This window comes from Pezoporus flaviventris, unplaced genomic scaffold (assembly GCF_033815535.1).
Source record: "Pezoporus flaviventris isolate CSIRO_AGI_PZ_B2104156 unplaced genomic scaffold, CSIRO_AGI_Pfla_v1 ptg000035l, whole genome shotgun sequence".
Taxonomy (NCBI): domain Eukaryota; kingdom Metazoa; phylum Chordata; class Aves; order Psittaciformes; family Psittacidae; genus Pezoporus; species Pezoporus flaviventris.
In genome coordinates, this window is record NW_026892583.1 from 11,990,321 (window position 1) to 12,005,278 (window position 14,958).

At 43.2% G+C, this 14,958-nt stretch overlaps 1 protein-coding gene and 1 long non-coding RNA gene across 13 annotated transcripts in view; one reads left to right on the forward strand and one right to left on the reverse strand.

The window, feature by feature from the left end:
* Positions 1–14,958, reverse strand: part of LOC133273918 (uncharacterized) — a 376,828-nt gene that overhangs the window by 205,351 nt on the left and 156,519 nt on the right. The gene's annotated exons all lie outside the window — the stretch shown is intronic.
* KTN1 (kinectin 1) overlaps positions 1–14,958 on the forward strand; it is a 113,620-nt gene that overhangs the window by 92,917 nt on the left and 5,745 nt on the right. For 5 of the 12 annotated variants that reach the window (XM_061462587.1, XM_061462589.1, XM_061462586.1 and 2 more), the window contains 10 exons: positions 1,121–1,207; positions 3,022–3,111; positions 4,231–4,311; positions 6,839–6,928; positions 7,018–7,110; positions 8,346–8,417; positions 8,869–8,952; positions 9,149–9,232; positions 11,579–11,662; positions 12,689–12,781. In XM_061462587.1, coding sequence (XP_061318571.1) covers positions 1,121–1,207; positions 3,022–3,111; positions 4,231–4,311; positions 6,839–6,928; positions 7,018–7,110; positions 8,346–8,417; positions 8,869–8,952; positions 9,149–9,232; positions 11,579–11,662; positions 12,689–12,781 — 858 coding nt within the window. The remainder of the gene's footprint in view (positions 1–1,120; positions 1,208–3,021; positions 3,112–4,230; positions 4,312–6,838; positions 6,929–7,017; positions 7,111–8,345; positions 8,418–8,868; positions 8,953–9,148; positions 9,233–11,578; positions 11,663–12,688; positions 12,782–14,958) is intronic. The other 7 variants (XM_061462590.1, XM_061462594.1, XM_061462595.1 and 4 more) reach the window with 3 other exon arrangements.

Below are 14,958 nucleotides of genomic sequence, written 5' to 3' on the forward strand. Positions count from 1 at the left end.
TCTAATTACCCTTTGTGGTGCAGGCAGAAATCTGGCTGCTATTAAAGGCAGACCATGCCTGTAGGTCCCAGCTTTCCACATTGCAATTTTATCCAACTTTGTTTTAATGTCCTGTGAAACAGCTCCTAGGATAGCAGGCAAATAGTAGGAGGTAAAGTAAAACTAGTGTAGGTACACACTAGGATTTGGATGCCACTTTGTGTGGTGAATTAAAAAAATACAGCCTTTCAAAATAGCCTTTTGCTAAAGCAGACTGTTTGAAGGGTTGGAAAAAAGTTCATTTAAATCCTGAGCCCTCTAATCTCCTCCCCACAAACCCCACCATCCTTCCTAGATAAGAGCTGCAAAGCCCTTTTTATAAGGGCTCTCAACCTCATAACTGAGCTTGCATGTTGATGTCTTGTGGAGTACACGTTTGATGACCTTGCCAAGAAAGCTGCAGGAGTGCAGCACAGCACGGTGGTGTTTCCATGCAGGTCTGGGGTATGCTTGCCACTGGCGAAATCCCAAAACCTCCCAGGAGGGCTGATGAAGCAGCAAACCAGTTTTCCTTGGGAGCAGTGGAGAGATCTGCAAACCAAGGCTCTGAGCTTTGTGTTTCTGAGATGAGCCCCTGGCATAGTGGGTTTGGGTCGAGGCCCAAGGATCTACATGGGTAGATCTGGTTGCAAGATCAGGGCATAAATGTGTACACCTCTGTGTATTCTTGGATCCATGCTGGGTTCTGCAATGCAACATGCCTAACACTCTGTGTAATCTGTGGTTTGGTGTCTGTGTTCCTCACTACTTTTGAGAACTTCCCTCTTTTTTTTTTTTCTTACAAGTGCAGTCAAAGTATGGGGATGCTGTAGTGCTACGTTCTACAGTAACAATTGGATAAGTTTTGGAGATGGGGGCAGGTTGGGCAGAAATTGGCATTTTCCCCACCCTTTTTCACTCAAACTCTGAGCATCGCACTTACTTTTGCTAGTGTATGTCGTCTTACCCAGCAAAATCATCTTGCAGTAACCAGCATTTAAATGCAAATGGTGGAATGTAATGGAAAATATATCTCTGAAGTAAAAGCGGAAGCAGTTTGCATATTGGCTGAACTGAAATCATTCTTTCTAAAAATGATTAGGACCTTCGGAAGAAAAACTGGAAAGCAATGGAAGCATTGGCATCAACTGAAAAATTGCTGCAGGACAAAGTGAACAAGACTGCCAAGGTTGTAATGTTAACTGCTAGAAACGATGCATTAAGCTAGAAGCAGATCTGCAGCTGTTTTTTTACATGAACTGGAGGCATTTAACTTTTACTGCAATTTAAATAGTCTGTTCTGGGTGATCATTCATATACTCTCACCTCTGCTTCTTACTGTTGTCTTTAGGTTTCTTTTATTCCTTAGCTTCTGGGCATGCTTTTTTTTTTTTTTAATTTCTGTTTGCATAATTGTTAGAGCTGTTTTTTACTTGTGGGAAGCTCTAGAATAAAAACTGCTGGTGAGCAACCTGCTTTCTCCTACTGGGCTTTTGCTGTGCTGGAATACATTTATTGGAAGAACTAGGACTAAATTACTGTAAAAAAAAAAAAATAAAACAAACCCTGGGAATTTCTCAGGGAAGTGGTGTCACCACAGTTGTGAATTTCCTTCTTGAAGGCACATGAAGCTCTTCAAATACCATCAGAGCCAGTGTTCAATATGATATGTGGTGTGAATTGCTCTGAATGAGCTTGCATTTACTGTGAGCCTGATTTGGTGCTAATTGCCACTGTGCAGAATTAAAAAGAAAAAGGATCAAAATAACTTTAAAAACCCCTTCTCAAGTCGGGTAGCTAGAAGCAGAGGAGCTCTGATTTGGGATTGTGCGTCTGTGTTTTGGAGATGTCTCTGCCCTTCGCTCAGCCCTGCATTCAGGGAAGTTGTGTACCTGCTTTTGCTGTGTGCTAATGCTTGCCTGCTTTCTCTTGCAGTTGGAGGACTTCATCAAACAGCCATTTGCCACTTCTTGGTGGTTCCTAGATTGCTGAAAGCTAACACACTTAGCACAGCTTCACAACCTAATGTCTCCTATTCGTTTGTCTCTGAATCTCAGCCTACTAATGCCACGATCTCTTGCAGCAGAGGAACTCAGAGCAGCAAGGTGGAACAGCACTCATGTGAAAGAAAAACACAAATCCAAATATTAGTGAAGAATTTTGGCTGAAAGCTACCTTCTATGCAGGGTTTCAGGCTTTCTGCGTTTAAACTCACTTGGGAGTCTTGAGTGTCATATAGCTAAATTAAACCAATCTGCCACGAGCACTGCAAGCAAATGTCCTGTGGCTGGTCTGCTTTTAATGTTAAATAAGTGGAGCAATAGATCTGTGGTGCCCTTGGCTCTGTGTGCTTATGTTTGCAGAACAATGACAAAGAAAACCTGGAGATTGTCACACAGCTCTAATAATTATTTCCATTGCATCCAAGCTTGGGGAAGAAGCATGTAACAGTCTCCCTGTTGAATACTTAAAAATAATATTTAGAAGATAGTCTTGCTTTCTTGGCCTGGTTCAAATGTGCATTAACACAAACTTTCCTTTTGATTTCAATTCTCTGTTCATTTATTTGGTGATGTCAATTTATGGTGATTTTTTTTCCCCACCTAAAATGGTTTTAATGTGGATTTTTCAAAAATTGATTGAGCAAGTTTGTTGCTTTTGAGATTGCTTAACTTGAGTGGCAGGGTTGGTGTGATGCAGTTACTCAGCACAGCGTAGTTTGTGCTGTGAACAAGTGAAGGTGTAATTTCTGTACGAACAGGCTAGATTGGAGAACTTAAGAAAATAAAAGCTTGAGCATGAGCAAATGTGAAGGCCAAATTCTGAAGCAATTCAGTGTCAATTTTTGAGGCAATTTACTGACAATTTCAGAGACTGTAGTGCCTTTCTCAATTAAAAAAATGACTTTCTGGCTTAAGTGAAGTGCTCTAGACATAAAGAGGCTATTGCCAGGTCACTGGGGTATGTTTCCCAATTTTACATTGAGCCCTTTTCTTGGTTTAGGAGAAGCAGCAGCATTTGGAAGCTGCCAAGGTAGAGATGCGTGAACTACTCCAGAAGCTGTTCCCGAAAGTCTCTCTTCCTTCTAATGTGGTAAGAGAAATGGCTCTTCTACCTTACTGCTGGCATTGAGGAGTTTTGATCCTGCTGCACTGGGCAGGCTGGAGCATTTCCCTACAGCCCGTTCTCCAGGGTTTCTGCAGTGGGACATGAGTATCTTCTGCAGGTAATACCTGTGCTTGCCAGTAGCAAGGCTGCAGGCAGTTACTTCGAGAAAAGTCTTTTTAAAAACAAAAGTTGTTATAATTTTGTGATTTTTTTACCACTCCAGTATCTGATTTATCCACCTGTGTTATCTTGTGTCTGAGATAGTAAATTTTCAGGGGGAGATAAGGTCTGCTGCTTGCTTGCTCACTGTCTGACATGATGGGGATCCGTATCTGCCAGCGACTGTGCAGATAACTGCTGGCCCCCTTTTCAGAGGAGCTGTGCTGCCTCAGTGCCAATTAATAGAGTACAGGAGGGTTTGTTTTGTTTGGAAAAGTTCCTTTGAAAACCACTGATTCTAATTTTATATTTTTTGTGGTTTTTCAGTTGTTGGCAAAGGAGGAGTGCACTGGGTTCATGTGGTTTAGATTGTGTGAATGATGTGAGGTGGGACAAATGGGGTCTGCATTTTATTTGTAATGTCTAGAGGTTTTGAATATTCCTATTTAAAATTATTCTCAAATGTCCTAAAGTTAGTCTCTTGATGAACTAGAGAGAGTCTTTAAAAAGACTGGGTTTGTGTAAGGTTACGAAATAGTCTTCCTAGTGAGGTCCCTAGAATTATGTAGCACGCATGTGCTTTACTACTTAGGGGTTTTGGAATAGATTCAAATTCTTCAAATAGATTTAAAGACTTCCCTTAAGTCTTCAAATTTTTGTCAGTTCCCAACCCTTGTAAGAAGACCTCTGTCACCCAGTTGTGTTTCGGTACTTTCAAGCTCCTGTACAGTGTACATATCTCAACCTCATGCTGGATTGCTGCCTGCTGACTGTCAGCTTGGCTGTGTGCGATACTAGCTGAACAGCTACTGTCAGGATGTATGTTAGCTCCAGGGAACTGGGGGACTGAAACACTGCTTGTAAGCCTGCAGTTGGGAGGCAGATATCCTGAAGGTAGTTTTATTGAGGTTACTCTCAATTTTAACAGAATGCATTTCTCAACAGAGCCACAGTGAATGGATATGTGGGTTTGAAAAGATGGCTAAAGAATACTTGAGAGAGGCTTCAGGATCTGAAGAGATCAAGGTAGGCATGAACAGTGGAAAGCTTCCGTGTGTGTGTTTTTTTTCTTTCAGTATAAATCTTGCAAATTGTGCTCTGTTCAAATTGTCAAACAGGTGACAAGAAAATTGTTGTATAGATATTTGCAAAGCGTAAATCAGAAATGTATTTACATCTTCAAAAAGCACTGTGTAGAGTTGTGAACACACTTATAAAATTCAAAATCCCTGTTCCCTTTTTCAGGTAATTGTTTGAATTTTTTCAGGCAACTCAGAATTATTGCAGTAGCTCACAAAATTTGTAATTAGGAATTATATGTGAACATTGCACTTGCTGATGTCTTTGCATGGGTTGAAAATGCAGACCTTCCAATGAATGGTACCAGCTTGCTTGTTGAGATAGGTGTATGATATAATAGGCATTGCAGAAGCATGCTGGGATGACTCCTATGACTGGAGTGTTGGAATGGAAGGTTACAGGCTCTTTAGAAAAGACAGGCCTGGCAGGCGGGGAGGGGGAGTTGCCCTTTATGTTAGGGATAGGCTGGAGAGTATGGAACTCTGTCTGGGGACAGGTGAGCAGTCAACAGAGAGTTTGTGGGTCAGGGTTAAAGGGAGAACAGATATGGGAGACATTACTGTGAGGATCTGTTACAGATGGCCTGATCAAGGAGAACCTGCAGATGAAGCACTCTGTAGACAGATAGGAAAAGCCTCATGCTCACAGGCCCTTGTTCTCATGGGGGACTTCAACCATCCTGATATCTGTAGGAGAGATGGTACGGCCTGGCACAAGCAATCCAGGAGGTTCCTCGACTGTGTGGAAGGCAACTTCCTTCTGCAAGTAACAGAGGAGCCGAGAAGGAGAGGTGCCATGCTTGACCTCGTGCTCACCAACAGGGAAGGGCTGGTTGGAAATGTGACTCTCCAGGGCAGCCTTGGATGCAGCGATCATGAGATGGTTGAATTTGAGATCCTCAGGACAGTGAGAAGAGCGTGCAGCAAGCTCACTGCCCTGGACTTCAAAAGAGCAGACTTTGGCCTCTTCAGGAACCTGCTTAGGAAGGTTCCATGGGATACAGCCCTAGAGGGCAGGGGAGCCCAAGACTGTTGGTTGATATTCAAGGATGACCTGCTACAAACTCAGGAGCGTTGCATCCCAACTAGAAGGAAGTGCAGCAGGAGGGCCAGGAGACATCCTTGGATGGATAAGGAGCCGCTGAGGAAAATTCAAATGAAAAAAGAGGCTTATAGAAAGTGGAAGCAAGGACAGGCGGCCTGGGAAGAGTACAGGGATGTTGTCCAGAAAGCTAGGGACCAGGTTAGGAAAGCTAAGGCCCAGTTAGAATTAAACTTGGCTAGGGGTATTAAGGATAACAGGAAGGGATTCTACAGGTACATAGCAAATAAATAACAGACTACGGAGAGCATAGGCCCCCTCAGGAAGCTAACGGAAGAACTGGCTGTCCTGGATTTGGGGAAGGCTGAGGTTCTGAATGACTTCTTTGCCTCGGTCTTCACTGCCAAAGGCTCTGACCAAACCACCCAAGTCTTGGAAGACAGATGCAGGGACTATGAGAATGAAGACCTTGGGCCCAGTTTGTCAATGACACCAAGCTGTGTGGTTCGGTTGATACCCTGGAGGGAAGGAATGCCATCCAGAGGGACCTCGACACGCTTGTGACGTGGGCTGATGCCAACCTTACGAAGTTTAACCGTGACAAGTGCAAGGTCCTACACCTGGGTGGGAGCAATCCCAGGCTCAGCTACAGGTTGGGCAGAGAAGAGATTCAGAGCAGCCCTGTGGAGAAGAACTTGGGGGTGTTGGTCGATGAGAAAATGAATATGAGCCGGCTTCAGTGTGCGCTCGCAGCCCAGAACACCAACTGTATCCTGGGCTGCATCAAAAGGAGCGTGACCAGCAGGTCGAAGGAGGTGATCCTGCCCCTCTACTCTGCTCTTGTGAGACCTCACTTGGAGTATTGTGTGCAGTTCTGGTATCCTCAACATCAAAAGGACATGGAACTGTTGGAACAAGTCCAGAGGAGGGCCACGAGGATGATCAGGGGACTGGAGCACCTCCCGTATGAAGAGAGGCTGAGGAAGTTGGGGCTGTTCAGCCTGGAGAAGAGAAGGCTGCCTGGAGACCTCATAGCAGCCTTCCAGTATCTGAAGGGGGCCTACAGGGACACTGGGGAGGGACTCTTCATTAGGGACTGTAGTGACAGGACAAGGGGTAATGGGTTAAATCTTAAACAGTGGAAGTTTAGTTTGGATATAAGGAGGAAGTTCTTTCCTGTAAGGGTGGTGAGGCACTGGAATAGGTTACCCCGGGAGGTTGTGAATGCTCCATCCCTGGCAGTGTTCAGGACCAGGTTGGAGAGAGCCTTGGGTGATATGGTTTACTGTGAGGTGTCCCTGCCCGTGGCAGGGGGGTTCGGACTAGATGATCTTAAGGTCCTTTCCAACCCTAACTGTTCTATAATTCTAATAATGGAACTCAGAGCTGTCACTGAGGCATGACTCTTCCTGTCCCTCTTCTCCTTTGCTAGGCTATGGAGCAGAAGTTGAAAGAGGCCGAGGAAATGCACATACTGCTGCAACTGGAGTGTGAGAAATATAAGTCAGTTCTAGCAGAGACGGTAAGCAGGATGCCTGGCTGCCTGTGCCTTGTGATGTTGCAAGATGCCTTTCTTCTGTTACAAGCTTTCAAACTCTGCTCTCTTTTTAGGAGGGGATTTTACAAAGGCTGCAGAGGAGTGTGGAAGAAGAAGAAAGCAAATGGAAGATAAAAGTTGAAGAATCGCAGAAGGAACTTAAACAGGTATTTCTGAAGATCTGCTTTTTGCAGTAGCCAGCTAGTTTCTGCTTGAATTAACAGTGTTTGAGCACTGTGGAGCCAGGTGTAGAATAGCCCTAGCTGCCTGGTTTGATGTGTGTGTGACCTGGGGATGAAAAAGGTGAAGTCTGCAACCAATATAATAACGATCCTTCCTTACACCAGTAGTGTTTTTGGTGCTCATATTCTTAGTTTCATGCTAAGAGTGACTTTTATTTTTCCAAGGAATGCATTTCCATTAAGAAAACCCTAAAAAGTGGAGGAATTGTTGATGTCTTTAGACTTTGGCTATTCCTGTTGCTGTCTTTAGAGAAGCAAGAACAAATGAACAGCACAGGTATAAGGTCTTTGACTGTTATGACACGTCTCTGTCAGTCCTTTGCCGGTGATACAGGAAGCAGCCAGTAATATTGCACCTGGTGATACTAATGATGATGGGATAAGAATCCAAAGATTCAGGAATGTACATGTGCCCTGTTAATGTGTTGAGGAATATATATACATATATTTCTGATCCTGGCAACTCAGACTGTAATTTGAATTTTTTGGAAGCTGTTAAAATGCTACTTAATCCATTATGGTCGGCTAATTACGTTTGAAATTGCCTGCAAAACCCTCCTTTTTAGGAGGGCTCTGTTGCTAGGAAAAGTGGTAAGAAAGAAGTTTTTTATGTTTGTTTTGATCTAGAATTAAAGTAGGTCAAACTGCTTTTTCTCAACGAATTATTTCTAGAGTACTTCTGCTTAGTAAATTTGAGTACCAAAGTATGAGCTTGGAGCAAACAGATAGGGACTTACAAACATCATCTTTGAGGGGCTTTTAAAAGGCTGTAAGATCTTCAACTATAGATGTGCTATCATCTGCTGCATGTATGCAGCCTCTAATAAAGCTAAATATGGTTTCTTTGTCTACATGCAGTACGAGGATGGAGACAGTTTTCCCTATCTAGGAAAGAGACTTCCCTTATTACGGCTAATGGACAATTGGCTTAGTCCTTATATTGCAAATCTTTCAAGCACCTGGGCCCTAAATGTGTCAAAAGAACTTTTTTATACTGGGAGAAGGTAGGAAAGGTATTCTAATGGAGATTTAGTATACTGCATTATTTGAGTATCTGATTTCATCCTTAATATGTTTAAATCGTAGAAGCAAGCATGTGTGTATATGGAGAGTTTGTCTTACACCAGCCCAACTAAATTTATCTTTCTTGAAAACTGCAGATGCGTTCTTCAGTCATTTCTTTGGAGCATGAGGTAGAGAGGTTAAAGGAAGAAATCAAAGAAGTTGAAACTGTACGTGCAGGTTTTTCTTTGAAGCTTTCTCTTACTTACACATGATACAGGCTTATGCTGTAATTCTGAACTTCCTAGGACTTCTCTCTTGCAAGTAGTGCAGCCTGTGGTGCAGTTTAAACTGAATCTTTTGGCAAGTGTTTTTAAGAATCAGAGAAGATGTGTACTAGAAATTGTCCTGTTTTTCACTTTTGTACTGACCTGCTGGGGCTCTTTCCTTGTGGAACTTGAGCAGTTTACTTCTTGTTGATGATCAGGATTGGTTATTTTTCTTTTAAACTGTTACACTTCAAAAACGTAAAATATGTGCTATTCAATCACTGGATTTGAAATGCTTTCTAAATGTCATGGAATATATGATATAAGTTTATAGCTAATTGTAAATCAAGAAAATGATACTGCAAAGAAGCATTGAAAACACCTGTTTTAACTCTGTTTTTTCTGTTTCTAGCTTAAAAAAGAGAGAGAACATTTGGAAAGTGAACTAGAAAAGGCAGAAATAGAACGATCTACTTATGTTTCAGAAGTCAGAGAGGTAAACATAATTGACCAAACTGTTCTTTTTCTTTTTGGTTACTCAGCTGCCTGGCAAACTAATCTAATGCTTGGCCCCTGTGGCTGAGGAGTTTGTATGCTTGTGACCTTAGGGTAGACCGACACACTAATAACTGAGCAGAAGAAAAGTGGGCGTCCTAAGGAGACAAATCCTAAAACTCTAAACTTCATTTCAGCTCAAAGATCTGTTGACTGAATTGCAGAAAAAACTTGATGATTCATATTCTGAAGCAGTAAGACAGAATGAAGAGTTAAATTTGGTAAGAAGCTTGTTCTCCGTTGGGCACAAACTAGGTTCCCAGCATACTTACGAAACGGAGACTTATTTCAAATCCTGTCTGTTCTGCTAACCTCTTCAGCTTGATATTTTTGTCCATTGCAATCATTTATGTAGTCTGACTTTTACAATTTGTCTCTTTCTCTGCTCCTAACAATAGCATGTCTGGTTCTTAAGACTTATTCCAAAGTTTGTAAGACTTTCATTCCTAAAACTTCTTGAGAATCAATGTTTTGCAGTGTAGACATATGCAACAGCAGATGTAATGTCCTTGGACCAACGAAAGTTGTGCTTTCGTCAGTTCAACTTGAGGATTATGCTATTCTGCTTTTTTTTTTCCTCCAAAGCTTTGGAGGATGCAGCTGTGGTATCCATGTCCTGCCTCTGAAGAGCCTTTTTCATCCTCCTCTGTATTAGTCAAAACCAATGTCAGATTGAGAGTATGCAGCCATTCAGCACCTGGCATCCTGATGTGGCTGAATAGTTGTCCTGGCTTGGTGCATGTACTGTGTTACAGCATGTTTGGCTAGAAATGCTCTTCAGCCAATACTTCTATACCATGATTTCTCAAGAAGTTGGGTTAACTGATGCCAGACCTGTAGGCCCAAAGATGCATGGTTTTCCAGTTTGAGCCCTGTCACTTTTTTCAATGCCGTAGGGCTGCAGGAGTGGTCAGATCCTTCCTCTGCTTGCGTTTGAATGATGCTTTCTTGCTTTTGAGCTGGTACTGGGGAGGGTTGTCCCTGTCAAGTCTTTGTTAGGTTTTAAAGTAGTTGATGGGACAACCTGTCACTGCAGGCTGAGCTGCTGATTTCAACAAGGTGCTGCCACTAATGTAAATGGATTAAAATAGTCAATTTAAAAAAAAAAAAACAACACCACCCCCCACAATAACTAACAATCTGCTTAAGTTAATAGTATACTTAGCAAGTCTAGTACAGCATTGATTAGCATCCTGCATCAGCCACCAAAGCCTCTCATTTTGAAAGCAGAGGAAATGGGAATTGAATGCATATCTTAGTGTTAATCAGTGAACACCAACCTCTTGAATAAAAGAGGCAACAATCTATTATGTCTGTAACAACAACAGCTTAAAAAGCTGAGCTCCCTGCTAGGGCCACTTCATGCCGCAGTCTGGTGATGCTGTGTGGTAGGAGTGTGAGGAGGTAAAGAACTATTATGTAAATATCTTGGGAATGCTGTCCAGTCTATATTAGGGGCCTTTTTACAGTAGACATGAGGTTGGGGAATAGAAACGATGGAATTTCAAAACGTGTTTCCCACTAATTTATAAAGCTAACAAGGAGAGAAGCTGAAAATGCAGTGCTTTCCCAAAATGTGGAAAGCCAGCATCCACCAGTCCAGGTGCTCTGAAGAGGAAAATGTTCCAAGGGTGAGACAAAAAGAACATGTAGTTTTGAAATCAGTGAGAACTCAGGGCTCTGAGTAGTGTATTGTTCACTTCTTTAATCCCCTGCTGGCTCCCAAGAAGATTGGCAGCAGAAATGCTTAACATTAGCACAGTGCACTTCAGAAGCACAAATCCAACAAAACTGGCACTTGAGCTTCTTGTCAGCACTCCTGTTTGAGGCTCAAGCCTTAAGTGCTGTGGCTGGTTCTTTATGCTGTGTTGAAGAGCAATTGAAATATTCCTTAAAAAAATGTTTATATCCTTTAGAAGGCTGTGGATTAAGGGCAGCCGGTACAAAGTGTTCATGCCTCTTGACTGAAATAGTTTCACTTTTTTTGGTTGAATCTAAACACAATCAACAGCTTAATATACCCATCAGTGAGCCATGCCTTGATGTGACATCAACAGACTGGATAAGTCAACATAGTTATAATAAGTGGTGCTTTATTAAGATGACAAGTAGAGCTTTTTAGTTTATTTGGCAGTAAAGTTACTGTTTAGCCTGAATTAGGAAGATGGCAATCTACATTTTTGCATATTTGCTGTGAATTAAGTTGGAGTCTGGGCTGACTTTTGTGGTAAGAGTGCTGGAGAAGCTTATGTACTGTCAATATTGCCAATATTCCTACTGGCAATACAGTTTAAAAGTTGAAACTGCATAATGAAGCTGATGCCAACCATGTTGTCTTCTGTAGTTTCTGTTCTTTACATTTATCTTTACAGATGGAGTCTCTCTTCTGTGACTGTCCTTGCAAACCTCATCATACATGTTGACTAATCCAGTGTGTGCAATAATTGTTAGTTACCTTAACTCCCTTTGCAGTCAGTGTGCACTGGGATCATCCATGGAACAGACAGATGAAGTCTCAGTGTGTGTGTGTGAGGGGAAACTGATTTTTCTTTGTTACTATTTTGCAGCTGAAAACACAGCTAAATGAAACACTGTCAAAGCTCAAAGTTGATCAAAATGAGAGACAAAAGGTAGCTGGTGACTTGCCCAAGGTAAGCAGAGACCTGTAACAGTTGCAGCTGTAAATGTAATCAACAGCCTAACAAAAAGCCCACCCCATCCAGCAGCCTGAAACTTTCCAATCCAGTCTCAAATGGCAGTGGGTTACAAGTTGGTTTACAACTGTCTTTTACAACTGTTTACAACTGCCCATTTACATGTGGTTATAAATCGGCTATAGCCCAGGAGACTGCAAATCTTTAAGGTTAGCTCTATGCAAGCTTGATGAGACAAGCAGGTGGGTTACCTCTGCTCTTCCTCAATGGCCACTCTTGCAAGTTAGATTGGAATTGGAAGTCTTTAAGCATGAAAGGTTTCAGTGCTGTCTCTCAAACCTCTCATGGGAGAATTGATAAATGGAGACAAGAATAGCCTGCAGAGGGGCGGAGCTCTGACTCCAGACTGTATAACACCTTGTTCCTTCTGCAAAGTAAGGAAACTGGGCTGTATTCTTACAGCACTAGAGTGGTGAGAGCTGTTGGAGGAGCAAGTCCTGTCCTGGGACAGGGACAGATGATCGCAAAAGCAGTGCTAGGAAGTGAGAAGGTAAAGGAGACTTGCTGTAATAATGTGTTTAGAACATTTTGCTCAGGACAGTTATGTTGGAAGCTGACATATGAAGTGAGCATGGTTCATGGTATATTTTGGATAAATGCAGATCTAATATTAGGCTTTTGGAGACCTGCTACTCTTGCACAGATAATTTTTCTGCACAGTTTTTACCTATTAACTTGACATGAGACTATTAAAGCTTGCCCGTAGAATTGCTCTCAAATGCATGCAGGCTGACATGCAACATGCGGATTGTAAAGAGACGTGTCAATCTTGGCAAATGTGTTGGTTCCCTGAGCAAGTCGGGTATGAAACAGATTTCTTCCTAAACAGTGATTTTCTGTATTTGTAGGGCTCTTGGAGAGATGGGGATTTGCTTCTCAGCCTTCACTACTTGCTGCACCTCTGCTGTTTTTTTGTGGTTTTTTTTTTTATTTCTTTCATTTCTTTCCTTCCTTCCCCTATAGGCCCAGGAGTCTTTGGCATCTCTTGAGAGAGAAATCGGAAAAGTTGTTGGGGATGCCAATGTTATTGAAAACAGCGATGTTTGCACAGAGTCGGTGAGTATTTCTTTTGAGCCCATTCTCAGGGGCAATGCAAATCTCATGCAAAGTTATGAACTTTGGGAAGAGAGGTTTGCCAGAGGAACAGAAAGTGTGCTACTGATGGTAAATTAAGGCTTGATGAAACTTCATGCCCTACAGCTTGTCAGGATGGTGTCTTGGAGCTGTATCCCAAGGATGCATTGGGAGTTCTGCTGTCATCTTGATTGTGACCTCTTTCTCAATGCTCAAATTTGTAAGGAAGAAGGGGAGAGATTACAGACATGAGATCTGGGCTTCCAGTGAGTTTTGTGGTTTAAGCAAAATGGGGAATACCCCAGACTTGTCCCTTTCAAGAAGGGAAGCTAAAAATAAATCTGCTGGTAACTAAATGAACTTCAAATACTAACTGTTGGGTTTGCTGACATTTTTAATGCCAAAGAAAGAAGGCAGTCTTGCATGCTCTGTAACACCAGGGCAGACAGTGGCTCTTGCCAGAGCATTGACCCTTCTGGTTATCTGCAGCTGTGGGCAGGAGGCTGTCCTTAGCTGCTAGTAGGTGCCAGACTTCAACTTCAGCTGGTACTGGCTCCTGGGGATTTGTGCTGACCTTGATGTGGTCCAGCAGCAAAATCTTGCTGTAAACAACAGACTTGAGCACTGCAATTACCGGTGTTTATATCCAGGGGAAGGCTAAAGCAGACGCAGCTATGTGGTGTCAATAGAACTCATCACCTGCTTTCTTCTGATGTCCAGAGTGGAATGAAACACTGTCGTTTGAGTGGGAGAGGAGCACTTGCTGATAGGACAATTTATATCAACTTTTAGCTGCTGGAAGTAAGAAGCTTCGTCAGCTGCAAGATGAAGCTAGGAGTCCTCTGAGGTGTACTGTAGAAAAGCCTTTGCCTTTGTAGTCATTAGCAGAAATGAAATGGCTTTCTCAGAGTAATTGGTCCTGGGTGCTGATCAGCCCTTCTGCTGTGGGCTCACCATACCCACACTGAGCCACTGGCATCACTGAGCCAGAGATGCAGCTGGGCCATGGATGTCCCAGCCTTGTGAGCTGGTTTCTTGGGCCCTCTCCTGTGCTGCCAGCAGGAGGCCAGCTTGTGATGGTGGCAATCAGGTGCTCTGTATCCCTATGTGCAGCAAGCTGGAAAAGAAAACCCTCCTCAAACCAATGGCAAACTGCTTGCTCCCTGCTATGACTTTATGGCTTACCTGGGTGGTATGTCAAAACAGTAGTGCTGTCATGGAAGGAGGGGCTGGCCACTTGGAGGAATATAAGGCTGCTGCTAGAGGATGTAGGAAGGCAGCTAGGATGACTAAGGCATCCTTAGAATTAAACCTGGCGAGAAGGGTCAAGGACAGCAAAAAGAGCTTTTTCAAATACATGGCAGATAAAACTAACACCAGAGGCAATGTAGGCCCCCTGATGAACGGGATGGGTGCCCTGGTGACAGAAGATACAGAGATGGCAGAGTTACTGAATGCCTTCTTTGTCTCTGTCTACTCTGCTGCAGGCAGTCCTGAAGAGCCCTGTACCCCTGAGACCTTAGATGAAGTCAGGTCAATGGAGCGGTTTGCCTTAGTCATGAGGAATGGGTTAGAGACTAGTTGGGCAATCTGGACATCCATAAATCCATGGGTCCAGATGGGATGCACCCGCGGGTGCTGAGGGAACTGGCGGAAGTCATTGCTAGACCACTCTCCATCATCTTTACCAAGTCTTGGGAAATGAGAGAGGTGCCTGAGGACTGGAGGAAAGCAAATGTCACTCCAGTCTTCAAAAAGGGCAAGAATGAGGACCCGGGTAACTATAGACCGGTCAGCCTCACCTCCATCCCTGGGAAAGTGATGGAACACCTTATCCTTGGTGCCATCTTAAGGCATATCAAGGATAAGAGGGTTATGAGGGGCAGTCAACATGGCTTCACCAAGGGGAAATCATGCTTGACCAATCTCATAGCCTTTTATGAGGAAATAACACGGTGGATGGATGATGGCAGAGCGGTGGATGTGGTCTACCTTGACTTCAGCAAAGCATTTGACACAGTCTCCCACAGCATCCTCACAGCTAAATTGAGGAAGTGTGGACTGGATGATTAGGTAGTGAGGTGGACTGCGAACTGGCTGAAGGAGAGAAGCCAGAGAGTTGTAGTCTATGGGGCTGAGTCTAGTTGGAGGCCTGTAAC